The sequence below is a fragment of the Trichoplusia ni genome, chromosome 2, assembly GCF_003590095.1.
Source record: "Trichoplusia ni isolate ovarian cell line Hi5 chromosome 2, tn1, whole genome shotgun sequence".
NCBI lineage: Eukaryota > Metazoa > Arthropoda > Insecta > Lepidoptera > Noctuidae > Trichoplusia > Trichoplusia ni.
Window position 1 is genome coordinate 7,872,603 of NC_039479.1, and position 18,408 is coordinate 7,891,010.

Consider the following 18,408-nt stretch of genomic DNA (forward strand, 5'->3'; position numbering starts at 1 on the left):
ATGTGTTAATATATATTTTTAATTAGGTATCCATCTGAGGGCCTAAAAGTCATCATTCCTTTTGTTGCTATGAGGTATGAGGTAATATCTACCTTCTCATATCACTGTTCTGTGATTTTATTGGTTAAACAGTCATTTCGCTGCCATTATTGGTCTTTACTGCATTTTGCGCAAGCTAATAAAATATGTAATAGTTGAACAAATTTAAAAAAAAAAGTTCCGATTCAATTAATCAATTTAATAGTGTATACCGCATGAGTCATAAACAATTAAATGAATCATGATTTATTAAGTATGTCATTACCACTGCTAAACGAAAAAGCCTAGTTTTTTCTAGAGCAGTTAAATGCTAAATATTACATAAAAATTCAACATGATCTTGCCATTTTTTAATTCGATTGCCTCAACTAGCATATTTTTAGGCCCTTATGTCTGAAAATAATACATTTATTTCATCTTGTCAAATAATCAATTCGGTTTAAAACGTAAAACATTCATCTCAACTTTATTATTTTTATAGAAATAATATGTTCATAACCGTAAAATTAAGCAATTTAAATTAGTTTTTAAGAACTAAGTACTTAGTAATTGCTCACCAGTTCCATTCGACCCCTTGATGACTTATTATGGCTTTTATTACGAGCATTTAAGATGCATTTTCAACCAGCATGTCATCAACTTACGGTGGCTACTAAATCAACAATTTAACCAAATATTAACGAATGTTCTTTTATCTCTAGGATTATTTTTAATCAGAAAAATAGACAACAGGGTCTCAAGCTAAGTTTAACGTGCGAATATTTGTTATCTGCAGATCTATGACGCATTTAAACAAAAACTAGAAAAACAAAACTTACCAAGAACCCAAGAGTAAATAAAAAACATTAAGACAATACCACGTTTTTATTTATTTTACATACATTGAATGTCCGAATAGTATTTATGAATTTCATTATATCATGTTGTTCTATTTAATGTCAGTCAATCAAATTGAACAATATGTTACGCACAGACGTTGTAATATAAACGTCAAAATATGTACAAGTTATGGGCACTTCTGAGCAAATATACATTTGCAGTGATTACCTAATACTAAACAACTTGTTCGTTCATCTAAAAATAAGTCATGTTGATGGAATTTTAAAAGCTAATTTTCTTTGTCTATACAAAATTAATCTCGGAGAACGTACTAGAAATTATATATACAATATAAATGTCTACATATGTAATTATGTAACTAATCATCCGTCTCACCACAGAGGCCAAGTTTGGCCTCGAAATACCGATTAGATATCACAAAAACATGGAAATAAAAACAAATAAATGAATTTATACAACTGTTGCATTGAAAACGATAGAAACATACAGTTTTACACACAATTATATTTTTTAGTAGATTATAAATGTAAATTCCTCAAAGTGATATAAATTATTCAGTCACACATTATCAGATTTATTTTTAAACTTAATTATAAATCTAATCTACACTTTAAAGCTTCTTTTATAAACTTACTAGACGTTAAGTAGGAATGTACATGTGCCTACGTGCGGGCTTTTACGAAAACACGTCGCTTACAGAGCAAATTAATGTACGGGAGAATACGAATATATACGCATTCCTACATCTTAATGAAAGAGAGTGAAAAGCTTCGCACTTTCGTAATAGTCCCTTCTACCGTGAATTATCGCCGAGAGCCCGATCACCTGGCAACAGTTACGCTAAATGTATAATGTAATTCGGTATTCATTCATTGAAATTTGCGGGTTCCAAGGGAAATGGTAAGCAAATATGTAACGAGTGATTTTAGTACTGAAAGCACTGTAAATGTGTGTAATATTTAATCACCGTTGCCATACAAACGGGCTGATTCAATAGCTCTCGAATAATTTGAGAATTGTAAACGGTATATGTTGCTATGTAATCATGAATCTTGTGACAACACAGAACATATATGTAATTACAGCGATGAGAAATTATAACTAAGTATTGATGGCACCACCATCTACATTAAAATAGACATAAATAAGAATCTTTACATAGAACTAAGGACGGTCATTACGAAACGCATTCCCCGCACATTCATTACACAAACTTTAACAAAATTAACTTCGTAAAAAGATACATTAGAACAAGGGACTTGTAATATAAGCTCTTAAAGCGTGGTTACCATCGTGGGAGAGAGAGATGGCGCTCTACGAAGTATAGCGTTCTCTCGCCTCCACAAAGGTCACAATCTTGCTTTAAGAGCTCATAGTAGTATTCATTAATGTTGTATAACCACATAGTTCTAGACAAGTTTATGTTAGCCTTCAAGAGTAATCAAAAGTATACATTTAAAGTTGAAATTTTCCACTTCGCTAAAGTTAGAAAGTTTTATTGTAGTTTCAGGATAAAAGGGTCACTTAGTAGCAAAGTTGAATGTTCGAGGAAATGTCTGTAATGCCGATGTAACATAGTCGTAAATAATCTTAAAATAAACTTTGTTTAACAGATTTCAAATGTTATGGAAGGATAACAGGAGAAACTATTTTCTTTTTCTTAGTTTGAATATTGGATGAATTTATTACCAAAAAGGTTGATTGCATTATATTGTTTCAAAAAAATATATTTGTGACGTAAGGAAAAACTTATTTTTTACTTAAGGACGGTGTTTATGAGCACGTATAGCAGGATTTACTTCTGTCATTGTGGAAATAAGACAACACGATGTGTCGCGCACAGCCTTCTCCCTCCCACAACGGCAACGAAACTTACCATGCGTTAAGAGCTCATAATTAGCTAACAGGAAAAATATTCAAGATTTTTTTGCATTCTTGATAATATTCATTTAAGTCACAGTATATCATAAAATGATTAATTATTAAATAACCATTGTTAATGTGCCAAAATAGTTTCAAAAGATCTGTATTCATTAAGTACATTAATTTAAACAATTCAATTCCAAGTATTACCTAAAACTTTATAAAGAGGTTCGCCTCGACCATTGATCTCTACAAAATATTTTTCTTTTTTTTAGAAAAGTTTTTCACAACTTAAAACACTATTATAGTCAAATACCGACAATTGATTGAAATATAACTACGCATCACTGGATACTTAAATTAATTACTATAATTCAGTACTAAAGCTACATAGCTTCCTTGTATTTCATTAATAAGGTAAAATAATTTTATATACAAAAAAAACGCAAAAACATTTTGCATGAGAAAAGCTAAATAAATAACAATTGTTGACAAAGGTTATTTAATTAACACATATACAACATCATAATATTAAGTCTTTCAATTCCGTTATAGGCACCAACTTGCGAAACAATCAGTCTCAGTGAAGGCACTTGAAGCTAAATCAATAAGGGATCGACTCGACAGATTGCATTACTAACGCCTAGAGAAGCGATATAATCGTTAAATGTATCGCGAATTAAAATGAGATCTGATACCTCGGACAGCGACGGTAGTGTATACTTTGCGTTGTTCGACGTCCATTGCTCAGTGGTAATGGGAGAGTTTGCCTGGTCTCCTCGGCGGCGCGCTCTCGTACTCGTAGTAGTTGGACTGCGGCCGCACGCCTCCCTCCCTACAGGAGCGCTGTGAGTGGTAGCCACCCGCTCCTGCCCGACGACTGTCGCGTTAAAAACAATCATTAAAACAAAGTGCTTTGTGGAATTTAGAGGGAAACTAAAATCCCGTGACTGACATTTTAGGGATATGAATTTTGGTGTAGTTTGAGCAAACATCGATTATTAAATGCGAAATTCGTATTTTTTTTCAAAAGATACCAAATTGTGGAATTTGATTCCTTGTGTCACGGGCATTTGACAAATATTCAAGTCACACAGAAGATACCTTAATTCAGAACAAGTGTTTTTGGATCTCACTTGTCCCTTGCGGGGATCGAACCCTCGACTATGGCGCGCAGTGGGCTTGGCTTGGTGATCAATACCACTCGGCTATTCGTGCAGTAAACAACAGGGAGATACTTGGAAATATAAACTAAATGGTTGAAATAGCTTTAAGTGTTTAGCTATAATGTTTTATGTTGTAATACGTATCTTGCTGAATACTAAACGGCTAAAACATACTTGTGTATCTATTAAATGCATTGCGATCATCGTTACAATATTGTATAAACCAGCCTTATTTCTATGCAAAAGTTGTATTCTAAATGACTTACATACTTAGCAGTTAGCATGTTTATTTATCAATTTAATGAATACTAAAATTAAAATGAATGAATGGTATCTATTACTCAATGTTAATGATCTATAGAAAACCAACGATTTATCTAATGGCTTTTGTAATATAAAACTAACAAAACAAAATATCTTAATGTATTTTCCTAAATGCTAATTTTCAACAAAATACTTTAAATTCTTATTATAAGAATTAAAGGCGAAGGTTGTTCAAAATAGGTAGATTTAAAAACGGAAAATACATTTATTTAGCCTTTGAAACACGACTGTCATAAACAAAAAAGAACATTATATTTTTCGTCTACAAATTTACTTTTGTATTACTTGATTACTTCCAGTACTATTAAAAAAAAACCATTCAATTTACGCGAAGATTTAGGCATTCATTGTTATTAATTTTCAACGATGGAACTTAGTTTTTTTTTAATATGGAAAGGACATCTACATTAACATAATAAAATTATTAGTATGATTAGTAAGGTGAACTGTGAAGAACAAAAACAACGCTGGGACGAAATATCCTTGATAGACTATATTCATCAAAGGCAAGCCGCTAAAGCAATTAAAACTAATTGCAAGGGGCCACGCTTGCATAGTTATTGCTAAATCACACTTAGTCGATATATGTCAAGCACAATACTAATTTTAATTATAAGATGAACACTTTATAGTAAAGTACCTAATAATATTCTATTGAACGAATATCGGTCATGGTGCTCTGCATTAGTAGGTAGTCTTGTAGTACCTACAAGACTGAGGCATCCTCAATATAATTCATGATGATAATTTTAGTTAAGTAGTTAGATTTATATTATACTAACATATTGTAGGATACTTTTATTGCAATTAAATTTATTATTTATATTCAATTCCATAAAAATTCTACTTTGCAGCGCCCCCTGTGTATTAAAGGGGGTGTAATATTACTCACGGCGCTGCTTGAACATACAACGCGTGTCTAGATAATAGTACTGGTATAATTCCTGTTTACAACGACCATGGTTTTAGCAGTGAATTCCTTTTTTAATATAAATTGCATTTAGCAAACTACTATCAAGCCGTTAATGATCTTACAAAGCACAAGCAGCTTACCAACGCCCAAGAAATTCCAGAGAAATGGAAAAAACAGTGTTCCTTTAATTATTATTATTAAATCTACAATTAAAACATATCTTATTACAACGTATAACACTTTATTTTATTGTTATCTTCTTGAGAAGTAATCGATTTATTTTATGATACCGGTTCGAAGACTTCTAAGAACTTTTTTATATCCAATTAGCAAGTCAATATATCTCTATAACTGTTTAATGCTGACTTCGATTTTGTACTCAATATTATGGCCAATGACGTCAATGTTAAGCTAGTTCAGGTTATAGGGTAGGTTATAAAGATGCAGATACTTATATTGCTTCATGGTATAATAGAAAAAACATTTCAAATGTTTTAGTGATGTTAAGCACAAAATAAATATAAAAAGGCTAAGAAGCGAATCGAAGGACGAAAAAAAATATATATGCAAATTCACCTTGATTTAAAAATCCGTGTTTATATGACAGACTAACTTATATAATTACATTGTCGACTCATAAACGCTACGGATATAATTAAGTCCGAAGTAACGGCATTTACGTTCCGAAATTGCATAATTTGACAAATGTTGCGTTATTTGAACAGGCTTGTTTAACGATTGTAGCCGTTAACATAAACAGATATAACTTGTGTAAGGTAAATTAACTTGAGTAAACAGTTGGCACGTTTGACCTCCTCTTGAGTTGTTTGATTATTAGTCTGATACTCAACTTAGTCCCGCCAGAATCGAGATACGTTTCAATCGAATTGAGATCGAGTTGTTTCTGAAACCCGACAGTAGCGCTTATTCATCCAGTGGCACGAGTTGGAACTATGCTCGATCGAAAGGATCGGGAACCGATTCAAATTTTGGAAACAAAAGCAGAACCAAATCAGTTTCGGGATTAGACCAACAGTTATTTTCTCTAAGGATGAAGTACAGTTCTCTCTAAAGTATATAATAGACAGATAGTGTAATATTCACCTCTCCTCCTCGGCCTTGGCTCTCTGTGCGTTGACCTGTCTCCTCATCTGTCCTATCTGCACCTCACTCAACTTCTCGCGACGCGCGCTGCAATATCATGAGCGTTTTAGTCTTAATTCACGACTTTTCGGTACTATTACACAATAACGGAAGCTTTTAAATTAATTTTATTAAAAATAACGGCCTTGGATTGTATTATCTACGCGTGCTAACTTGAGAAATATATATCTTCCTTAATAATAAAGTTTAATTGTAATTGTGCAAGACATATAACGTCAAACTGACCCCCACTTTATTTGCATTTTATTTTCCTTATCTTATTTCATATATCTTTGACAATGACACGATCTTTGTTTCCTAGGAACTGGAAAATTAGTAATGAAACAGAAATATTAGTTGATGGTTATTTTGTTAATTTTTGTATATTTTTTTCAAGGATTATTAGTGTAATAAATGCTTATTACTCACTTTAAGTTTTGTTGTATTTCTTCGTAGTTGACGTAGTGCCCGGTGGGACCCCACGCGCTGTCCATTGCCTGCTACAAAATTATAAAATGATTTCCATAACCAGATGACAGGTCCTTGTGTATGTAAATGATTTTTGATAAATATTTATGAAAATAAAATAGAAACGAAAGCCAAAAGAGCAGCGGTTCTCCACTGCTCTTTTAAGAAACCTTCGACATTAATGTTCATGCCCTTTCAATCGTCATAAATGACTGAACAGATTATTACGAAACGTTAGAAGAAGAGCGTATTCAAATCGGTATCTCATATATTTTATTGTCTGCGGTAGCTCGGACAGACACACACATTGTGGTTGAACTTATTACAGTTCACGTTTCGGGTCAAGGTCGAATAAAGATTAGTTGTATTACCTTAGTTTAAATTGTATCTAATGTTTATTTGACAGCTTAGGTAGTCATTTCGTGTAAAGTTATAATGCGTTCCTATTTCTTTTTAGGTAGAGACATATGGTACGCTACTTCATAACAATTTAGGCTACTTCGAAATCATTTAAATTCGAAAAAATCTTAATAAAAAAAATCAATATCCATAAGATAAACTGACTGTAACCTACTTTGTATTCGTTGGATTGCCTTCGCATGTAATAAAAATAAGTCTAAGGCTTTCTAAATTTTTGAAATGGTTATAAAAAAAAATACTGTATCAAATTTCACTTCTACCGAACAAAGTAAATTTTCCATAATATGTTTTGTCGGATATCGGATACTTTCAAGAGAGAAGTAAGCTTTCAATTCCTTCAATCCTATAGTCCTGTAAAACGGCAAACAAGCCCATTGGACGAAAAATCCTACATAAATAGTTATTTTATAAAAGAGAAACGTTTCATAGTATATTCGGTCATTACCATTTGGTTCTAAATTGTTTCGACTTCGACCTGTAGGTACATATATACTGCATTTATTCAGAAAATGGTAACGTCAGATTTGGAAGGCGAATCTCATTGCCTTGGAGGACACCATAACCTATACTCAATTTGTTTAGGAAGTTAACTAAGGGTAAACAATCTTGGTGTATCTTATTGTCTAAAAACCTAATTTAAAAATAAAACTCGACTAAAAACAAACGTAAAACAACAATAAAGATTACCAAATGAAATGTACCACTGAAGTATATTATACCTAATTGTGGGGACGCGTTGAGTTGCTCCTAATGAGAGTGCAGGCGCTGCGCTCGAACAATATGTGTTTGTATAAAAAGGCACACCAAGATTGTTTACCTTTAGTTAACTACCTAAACATATGGAGTATACTAGAAAAAGATCATGATAGATGAATATTTACCGGGTGCTGCTGATGCGGCGGCGCGCGGTAGGGCGGCGCGCGCCGCTCCCGCTTGTTGGCGCGCTCGCCGCCGCTGCCGCTGCTGCCCTGCCGCGAGTGGGACGCCTCCGACCTGCACCAGGCAGCGTTGTATACAAGGGCCAGTCCAGGAAGGACAATGTATTTATTTATGCAGTATGGAAAACTACATTAAGTGGAATTGGAAAGAGGCGATGATCCATCATGAGTTTGTTTTGACGTTTCTTCTCAAGGTAGCTACTTAGGAAATGTTGAGTCCTAACTGGGAATATGTCATGTAAAAGTGATGACGTCTATTATATTTGCAGAATAAATTATTTCACTTCATTTCACGTTAAACATTTATGATAAATTGATAAAAATAAAGAGGCTTCAATTAAAGCCTCTAGGCTTATCAAAATTTTTACCTTAATTACATAAATTATATAAAACAGAACGAATTCGAAAAGCGTAATGTCATCTTAATAAATATACATTTCTTCCGTATATTATACATGACAATAATTTCTTGCGTAATTTTGTATAACTCTATTAAAACAATGTTTGAATTTCACTTGAACAGCTATCAACATTTTTTTAAAGCCTACACATTAACTTCTTTCCCACATACCTCTGTTGTGACTTAGATTCTTCTTCTTTCTCCCTCTCTTCTATCCTGCTCTGCCGCTCTAACGCGTCTCTTGACAAGGACTTCTCTGACGCTCGGCCAGGCTGGGACCTGCCATACACTTCTTGCTCAGGTTTCTTATGAGGCTTGCCTATCCTGTTAACGGAAAATGTACTTAAAGACTTGTATTCTTATAGTTGGTTTTTAAACAATTGTGTTTACAGCAGATTTTATAGTATGATATAATTATAGTCAAGTTTCATTTAGTATGATTCTCTTGATATTTTAATATTTGTTTTCTTATGTATACTAAAAGTATGACTTGATAATTCTTCTTATATTATTTCTTCCATTGCATTTATGCACTGGACAAACTATTCTGTAAGTAGCCGTTAGTTCATTTATAGCAAAATCATACATTTTATCTTAAGGTAATTTACATTTAAAAGAATTACTTGAACTCATTTTAGTTATGTTATTTTTCTGCAAAATGTTGATGAACATTATAGACGTATTTTGAGTACTGTAAATACAAAATATAAATGTAAGTTTTGGAACTTACATGAAAATGTGGTACCTGAATAAATATCTACGAGTATATTGCTATTTTTGAGAATCGGTTCAATTCCTAAATTATTTATTTGTTACATTTGTTCGAAAGATGTTGTATTTACCTGAACATGGTAGATAATGATTTGAGTAATGAGGGCTTCTTATGTGAGAGTGAGGACTGCTGCGGCGAGCCCCGTATGATGTCGGGACCGTTGTTGTCGTCCGTCAACCAATGTTTTAAAGCTGCAACAATAAATAAAACATGTTTACATTTTCAATTTTTAGGATTCGGTAAAAACGAGTCAGGCAACGATGTTCGTCATTGGCGCCAGATTGTATCTAATGATGGTTCATTAGATACAAGCTGGCGCTAAGAATTAAGATCGAGATAGAACAACGGTTGTTGCGGTCATATAATTTATTAGCCCTTAAATTTATTTGTCTTACCACCGATTCGGTTTTCTTTTTACTTATATGTACGTAACCCTCAGCATCGCAGGTTCGACTCGCTCTTGACCTTTTTTTATCAAAAAATTATTGACTAAAGCTAATATACGAAATAATGTAATCAATTACTTACGTGGATGGGCACGTGCGTATATTGGTTCAGCGCGCGGATTCCTTTGGGTTTCTTGTATAGCTGTTTGTAGTGACTCCAAACTTGATGATTTCCGCATGCCTAATGATGGTCCCACTTGCAATGCTGTAAAACAATTTAAAATTATCAAGTGAAAATACAAAGCACTGAATTTTGATAGGAAAGTGTCTGGTTGTATTGATATATAGATGTAAAGGTTAAGGTATTATTCCATAAAACAAACTAAGGTCTTAAAATACTACCTTGGAAAACACCACGACTAACAGGAATAATTTTAATATAATGTTTTATATTTTATATTGCAATACTAACATACATACATTAATGCAGATATTAATTTATTTAAGGCTTATTCTTTTATTAAGAGTTAAGAGTATTCGTAATTTTTAGGTTTGCTAACAGTATCAAACGCTGTAGTTAGATTACAAATCACATTATTAAAAATGCAGTTCAACATAAAATACCAAACATTTAAAATCAATTTGCTGTCAAGCGAAGAAGTGTTGCGAAGGCGGTCGTAAGAGTAGTAATTTTTTGAGAGGAAATTATTGTTATATAGTTTACTAGCTTTTCGCCCGTGTCGATGTCGGTTATATCGCGTTTCCAAGACAACTCTGCAAAAGTCCGGAATAAAAACTATCCTATGTTCTTTCTCAAGGTCAACTCTGTCTCTGTACCGAATTTCATTAAAATCAGTTCAGTGCTTTAGACATGAAAGCGTAACAGACAGACAAAGTTACTTTCGCATTTATAATAATAGTAGGGATTATGCTTACAGTTGATAGCTTTAATCTCCTTGATCTTCTTGTAGGTCCCGGTGGCCTTGGCGTCGAGCGCGGCGTGGCGCTTCTCCGACATGGAGCGGCGCCCCACCGCGTCGCGGCTGAAGCCCGCGCCCGACTCGCTGCCCGACTCGCCGCCGCCGCTGCCTCTGCACAGTTAAATACCGGTAGTAGTAAGAGCGGAGGGGAATCAGAGGCTAGAGGTTAAAGAGGAGTAAGAGGCTAACGTAATCAAACAGTAATTGTTAATAACCGTAGTCCGCACGTAAGTCCACAGGGTTTACTTTTTAAACAGTTTTTTTTAATACCAGTTGAGTATATTCAAATACGATTGAAGACTGCTACTCAAACTACTCCTGAACCTAGCTATCGCTGATCGAATTCTGGCATAAATATTGAAATGGATGGCTAGCTCATCACAAGAAAAGAGCATCAGTACGTCTTTCAAATATTCGGATGTAGGTATTTCGGATTTGATAAAATCGCACTAAATATAATAAAATATATATGGAAAGAAACCTACATGTAACCCAAAAAAAAAAAGAAATGTGATGCGTTTTCTGAAAACATAAATCTACTATATGAATGTAATTAACCATCACTAAAAATGTTTCAATGACACATTTAAAAAATATTCATCACATTATAACAGTATTACTTACTTCGTAGTACCGTAGTCTTCTTCAATGATAACATTATGATGCGCAGGCGGCGACCGCGACATGTGCACATGCCCTAAGTTCTGTCTATAATGGTGACCATTCGCTACCGGCGCTTCGACTTGCGTCGCCATGTAATAACTCTCATTCCTCAAACCCGTCAGTCTATCTATCACTGGATTCCATCCATCCAACCGACTCCATTCAAAGCTATCTCTTTTGCTATCATGAGGAGCAGTATCTTTATCTCTTTCTAAATACCCTTTGCTGTCGTCTGATTGGTTGGAGACCCAGCTGTTGTTGTTGTTTATCGTGACTATGGAGGCGTGTTTCTTACTGCTTCTTCCGTCATGGCTGTCAAAGCCTTCGTTTTGGTTAGCGTCATACTTTTGGTGGTAATTATCGGCAGGTTTGTTCTCTTTGTCACTGCTCGCATTGTAGATCACAGTGTTGTAGTTTTGTGAGTTCTCATTTGAGTTGGTGGTATCGTTTCCATTTGGCGGCGTGTCGTCTTTCCACCTTGCTAAACTATCCATGCTGTCTGTAATGACAATATTGATTTTATTAATGTTATGTTCATTAGTATAATTTCTTAAGAACAACAGTTCGCTTGTTACTCCGAGAAGAAGGATCATTGTAAGGACCTCAGTTTGAGGGAATTTATAGTTGTGAGTGCTACTGCAAGGCCAAAAGACGCATATCGAGTGTTTGGGTTGTTAAAAACGGCAAAAATGGGTTTTTCTCGGGACATACCGACTCAAAGATGCCGAAGCCAAAAAGAAATGGAGGTGCAGAGTATGCATCAGAAATAAAAAATATGCTGCAACAGATAGTACATCTAATATTACGGTGCGTAAAAAGCAGACCTCGTTAAAAACACTATCTCCAACGCAACAAGAAGCTGATCTAATAAATAAAAATATGGGTGACAAAACATTGCGCCAGTCTCCTGTACAACATAGCACATTGTTATTTGACTCCCATATACTTACAGAATGCGAAACATCTGACGAGTCATACAATACTCCCAAAATATCAAGAAGTGTTGATAGAACAGTATCTGATTTAGTTTCGACCTCAGAAATGAAGTACACTATAGCTCAGCTCACACTTAAACTTGAAAGCACCGAAAATGAACTGGGAAATCTGTTGATCGAAAATAAGGACTTGCACACACAGATAAACAAATTAACCTTAGAAAACCAAACTTTAAAATCCATATGTCATTCTGCTACGATTGATGACAGTCTTAAGCTCAAACAGAAGAAAACCCGTGCCCTGTCACATCAGCATAACACGTATTCTACACCAACCTCCCCATCGTTAGACAGTAACAACATTAATACCAACGACTGCGGAAAAATTTCACTATTGAAACAAGAGATAGTCACTCTAAAACAACAATTAGAGGTCGCAGAAAGGGAGATCTTAAATCTCACTGGGCGCATTGAAGAACTCATGAGAAGTAGTCATACCTCATGTGAAAATGATGCTCAGGTACCAACGCACGCAACGAGACAAAAGTCAAATAATACTGCAAAGTATCGAAACTCAACTGCTCTAAATGTACCAGATATCTACCCCGGGAAGAGGATATTCATCTTCGGATCCCAGCGCTGCGTCGGACTAGCAGCAGCCATCTCACATTCGCGAACAAACACACGGTACGGAACATACAGCGTCGTCGCCGAAACGAAGCCGAATGCACCGTCCAGCGAAATCTTAGCCAACTGTAGAAATAGTACACTGTCTGCTGATGACAAACTAGTTATATGTATAGGGGAAAATGATCGTAACTCAAACCAAACCATATCTCAATTGCAATATATATTAGATACATTCAAAAATAACACTATAATTGTATTAAATGTCTTAAGTAACGCGTATTTAAATGTAAATAAATTGAATTACTCCATAAAAGACATGTGTAAACAGTATAAAAAATGCCACTTTTTAAACAAAAAAAGTACGAAATTGTACGATATCTGTCATTCAGTGAACTATATTATAGATTGTTGTGATTACAGTGATAAATATTTGAACCCTAGTGAAATTCGAAACTGGTTAGCGACTAACAAATCAAGTCTTAATGTAAACACTAGTTTTAAGGAACCTAGGAAAGGGACAATTCCCTATTACTTTAGTCGTCTTCAAAAAAATAGCCACATGGAAACTATAACCCCTCAACTGGAAGTAAAGAGTCCAAAAGGGACCATACCCTATTACTTTCCTGTTATAAACAAGAATAAATCATTTTTTCGAGCCCAAAGTAAATAAGGAGCAAAATTTTAGAATACTCCATCAAAATATTGCTAGTATCCTATCAAAGAAAGAACTATTAGAAATAACGATTCAAGAATTAAAAGAAGTAAATAATGATCCGGATGTTATATGTCTATCTGAAACATTTATAAAAAAAGGTAACGAAAATTACGTCAAAATATATAACTATACAATGGCTTCTAATTTCTCAAGAGAAAAACAAAGAGGTGGTACTTGTATATTAATTAAAAAGGGTTTGAATTATAAAGAGTTAACATTTGTAAAAGGTCATGCAATACAAAACACTTTTGAAGCCTGCGGTGTAGAGATAGTTTGTAATAAATTAGTAATTATATCTGTTTATAGAACACCTCAATCAGATCCAAATCAGTTTTTAACAAAACTAAATTGTCTTTTACATGATCTGCTGAGAAAATATAGATCTAAATTAAATTTAGTAATAGCCGGTGATTTCAATATAAATACTCTAAGAAAAAACAACATAACTAATGAATTACATAGCCTGGCAAATAATTATAACTTGACAATACACATTAAGGTACCAACACGTAAATTGACCTGTATTGACCATATCCTAAGCAACATCTCAAATGCCACCTCAACCGTGCTACCTCTACATCTTTCAGATCATGATACAGCACAAATGTTGAGCTTCCCTACTAAAAATAAACCGTTAAAATTAGCAGCATACTATATTTTCAAAAAAGACTACAGCATAGAAAATATCCGAAAATTTAAGGAATGCTTGCAAAGCTTGACTTGGGCTAATATTCATCTAAATACCGATTCAAATTCCGCATTTAATGAATTTCATGATTTGTTGTGTTTATTTTACAATCTTTGTTTTCCAAACGTAAGAGTTAAGGTTAATACTAATAACAAAAATGCACAAAAATGGATAAGCAAAGGTCTTAGACAATGTTGTAAAACTAAAAGAAAACTACGTTATCAGTATTATAAAAATAAAAATTCAACTAATAAAGCCAAATATAAAAATTATTCTTATCTACTAAATAAATGTGTATATAGCTCAAAAAAGAACATAAATATTAAATATATTAATGCACATGATAACAAATGTAAAGCAACATGGACTGTAATAAAAAATGAAATTAACGCTACTAATTCCAAAGAGAATATAGAAAGCATAAAGCTAAAGGACACAGTTATTACAGACCCTTTGAAAATAGCCTCTATGTTCAATAACCATTACACTAACTTAACTTCTATTCCAAATCAACAAAGTGCTGACCGAAACTCTAGAAGAAATAAATATTACAACTCAATGTTTCTGAAGCCATTGCTAGAAAATGAGGTGCTACAAGAAATAATGTCTTTACGCAATACCAGATCTGAGGGATATGACGAAATTAGCACTAAAATAATAAAAACCTGCTGTAACGAGCTAAGTAAGATCTTAACTCACTTAATTAATATATCATTTTTAAATGGAATTTTTCCTGAGAAATTGAAGTTGTCCATAATAAAGCCATTGTTCAAAAAGGGAGATAAGGATGATATAAATAATTATCGACCAATAACTTTAATACCGATTTTATCTAAAATTTATGAAAGGTGTATGTATAGAAGACTGATTGATTTTTGCAATAAATTCAGAATTATAAGTGACGAACAATTTGGATTCCAAAAAAGTAAATCTACAACTTTAGCTACATTCTCTCTTATGAAAGCAATACTTTCCAATGTTAACAACAATCAAATGACCACTGGACTATTTTTTGATTTATCAAAGGCCTTCGACCTGGTATCACATGACATATTGCTAGAAAAGTTGGAAGCTATTGGAATAAGGGGACCCGCTCTACAGTGGATTATGTCCTATTTGAGTAATAGGAAACAATGCGTTAGTATCAATAAAATTAACAAAAATAGAGTCATGACATCCTACTGTTCAGAATATAGACATAATAAATACGGCGTGCCACAAGGAAGTGTGCTTGGCCCAGTATTATTCCTTATATACATAAATGACATTACAGAAATAACCAAACACAAATGCATCCTCTTTGCTGATGACATATCTATTGTAGTAGCAACTGATAAAAAACAAAATACCATTACAGATCATGAGCGTGAAATTAATAATACTATCAATAAATTAATACATTGGCTTGACGTTAACCGTTTAAAAATAAACCTAAACAAATCCGTCTATATCCAATTCAATAATACAAATAATAATAAAAATAACATTAAACTTAATATAAATAAACTCAATGAGGTAACGCATACAAAGTTCTTAGGTATAATAATAGATAAAGATATTAATTGGAAATTACATGTAGATAATATTAGCACTAAAATTAATAAATTCGTATACGCACTCAAGCAAGTTAAAAATGTTACCAATATGAAGACTGCCTTTATATCATATCACGCCTATGTTGAATCGATATTACGATACGGTGTTATAATGTGGGGCAATAGCACCGACATGACCAGAGCATTCATTGCTCAAAAAAAGTGCATACGATCAATTTGTGGACTAAAACCCGACGAATCATGTCGACCACTGTTTAAAAGACTTGGCTTGTTACCGCTCCCATGTATCTACATTTACGAAATATGCGTATTCGTAGTTAAGCATATACAGCTGTTTAAAACTGCAAATGAAATATGTCCACGCAACAGACGAGATCCTTTTAGATTAGCACAGAGTGATCTACCAAGACTGACCAAATATAATAAAAATTGTCTTGCAACATGTGTGCGGATATATAACAAGATGCCAAGTAAATTCAAAGTATTAAATATAAGATTATTAAAGATTGCATTATATAAATGGTTAAGTGATTGTAATTTTTATAGTTTAAAAGAATTTATGGATTACAAATGTTAATGTATAAATAGTTTAGTTTCCTAAAAAATTTGCGTGCTATGTTCATCTTAGCTAAACATGCTTGTACCTACTATATACCTATTTAACACCTTTGTATACCATGTTTAATGCAAATAAACGATTTATTATTATTATTATTATTATTATAAAAAATACGTAAAACATTCACACCATAATTTATTCACATCTAACTTAACGGTTCTCCAGGGTTATGCTTTAGTTGAAAAGCGACCGTGCAAAGTGGCGTTACTTTGGTTTACAAGGTTTAAACACATTAAGCCCATCTGGTTCAGGTGAACAACAAACAAACAAACATGTGTGTTTAGTATTGGTTGGACTGCCATTGCGAAAGAATTATGAGTGGGAAATGTTCGGACGGAGAGGACGAAGAGTTTGATAAAACAGCTTTAGAAAAGGAAGAGTTCTGGGTGTTTTCTTTTTTAACCCCAAGAGAGCTTTGTGTTCGTGGCATCATAGCTACCGAAAGGATTGAGGGATTTCAAATAAATTTGTTTTGGATTAAACGTAAACGTGTTTTTAGACACGTTTGATAGAAATCGGTCGAGACATTTATGTTGTGGGAGGGTTACACGTTTTACTGTCAAGCTGTGTTTTACGGTAGAAAAAAATCTACATAATTTACTGAAGCGAGTTAATTTGTATTCAGAATTATGCTTTTGGGGCTTCGCACCAACAGCGAAGCCTCATACTTTTGACCAACTCCGTTCACGTCCATATTTACTTTTCTGCACGTTTTTGAAATTTTGTGGCACGTGTTTAATGGCGTCTGGCCGTTTAAGTTCGGCCTAAGTCTAGACCACCCTGTCGTAATGTGCGTGACAGTATTTCCGATTCTCTCTGCCCAGTTAAAACCAACTGCTCTTACTTGTCAGCTTAGAATTTCGCATTTTATTGTTTAACGCGCTTACTTTTTATTGGATTCCTGACATTTTCTCCTTTTATGAGTTTTTGAACATTAAAGAGCAATTACTAATAAAAAATCGAATAAATATGATAGTGTGTTTTCATGTTTGTTACATCTTCACGCCCAAAAGCTGGAACCATTTTGATTTAATATGATATTAATTGAGAATGTTACATATTATATTAATTTGGTATTGAGGTAACTACAGTTTAGATTTTTATACACAGAAAATGGAATATATTGCTTTTACAATGTATTTTTTTTTCTTTTGTTCTCTTAACTGAATGAACTTAACAATAATCTCCGATGCTAAGATTACAAGAAGCAGAATTAAAGTTAGTTTTGTTTTGTTTTTTTTAAACGACTCCTCCTTTGGAATTTAATCCTTGTGTCGCGAGGATTTTTACAAACATACAAATCACATGCACAAAGACGCCCAGACTTAGAACAAGGGTTCGTGGATCACACAAATACTTGTACTACGCGGGGATCGAACCCGCGACACGCGCACAGTGGGTTTGGTGTGGTGACGTAAACCACTCGGCTATCCGTGCAGTCAGTAATCATTGCCTGCTGTTTACAACCATTCATGAGCATTAAGCATGCCTATTTACGGTAAATTAATAGTCGTCTCGTATTAGTCATTGAATGGGCGGAGTCATGAACACGCCTTTTGTTGACTCCTGAGTTTTAATTTGAGTAAACTACATTGAACTACCGTACACTTAAACATTAATAAAACTGTCATGTCTTTAATTTGGAAATACCGTGAAATTGCTTTTATTTTAATAAGTTTTTTTATGATAGCAGATTTTTTATTTTGCCAACGGCAATTAATTATATTTATAGTTTTCTTAATTGAAACTAATACACAAATTATTTTGTTTTATTACTATTAAAATTCTTCGATATTATATTTAAGAGGTTTGTAAGGTTGTATTCTTATGGAATACCTTTGTCCGTCTGTCATCATCATCCGTGATAACTATAAGCGCAACGGTGAAAGATACGATGTACGTACTTTTTTTCTCGCTCTTTGATGCTAAGTGTTGTGAAGTCGACTCGAG

General features: G+C 33.7%; 1 protein-coding gene across 3 annotated transcripts; it reads right to left on the reverse strand.

The window, feature by feature from the left end:
• Nucleotides 1–888: 888 nt before the first annotated feature.
• Nucleotides 889–11,914, reverse strand: LOC113506010 (partitioning defective 3 homolog B-like). 3 transcript variants are annotated; one of them, XM_026888881.1, is made up of 9 exons: nt 11,277–11,914; nt 10,609–10,763; nt 9,815–9,937; nt 9,357–9,477; nt 8,686–8,838; nt 8,058–8,169; nt 6,718–6,788; nt 6,250–6,336; nt 889–3,611 (listed from the first exon to the last, which is right to left on the reverse strand). In XM_026888881.1, the coding sequence occupies exons 1-9, from the start codon at nt 11,906–11,908 to the stop codon at nt 3,578–3,580; spliced, it is 1,488 nt and encodes a 495-aa protein (XP_026744682.1). In that variant the 5' UTR covers nt 11,909–11,914; the 3' UTR covers nt 889–3,577. The 3 variants fall into 3 exon arrangements, with proteins under 3 accessions (XP_026744682.1, XP_026744674.1, XP_026744677.1); XM_026888873.1 differs by having other exon boundaries at nt 889–3,622; nt 11,277–11,911; XM_026888876.1 differs by lacking the exon at nt 6,250–6,336 and having other exon boundaries at nt 889–3,622; nt 11,277–11,909.
• Nucleotides 11,915–18,408: the final 6,494 nt, after the last annotated feature.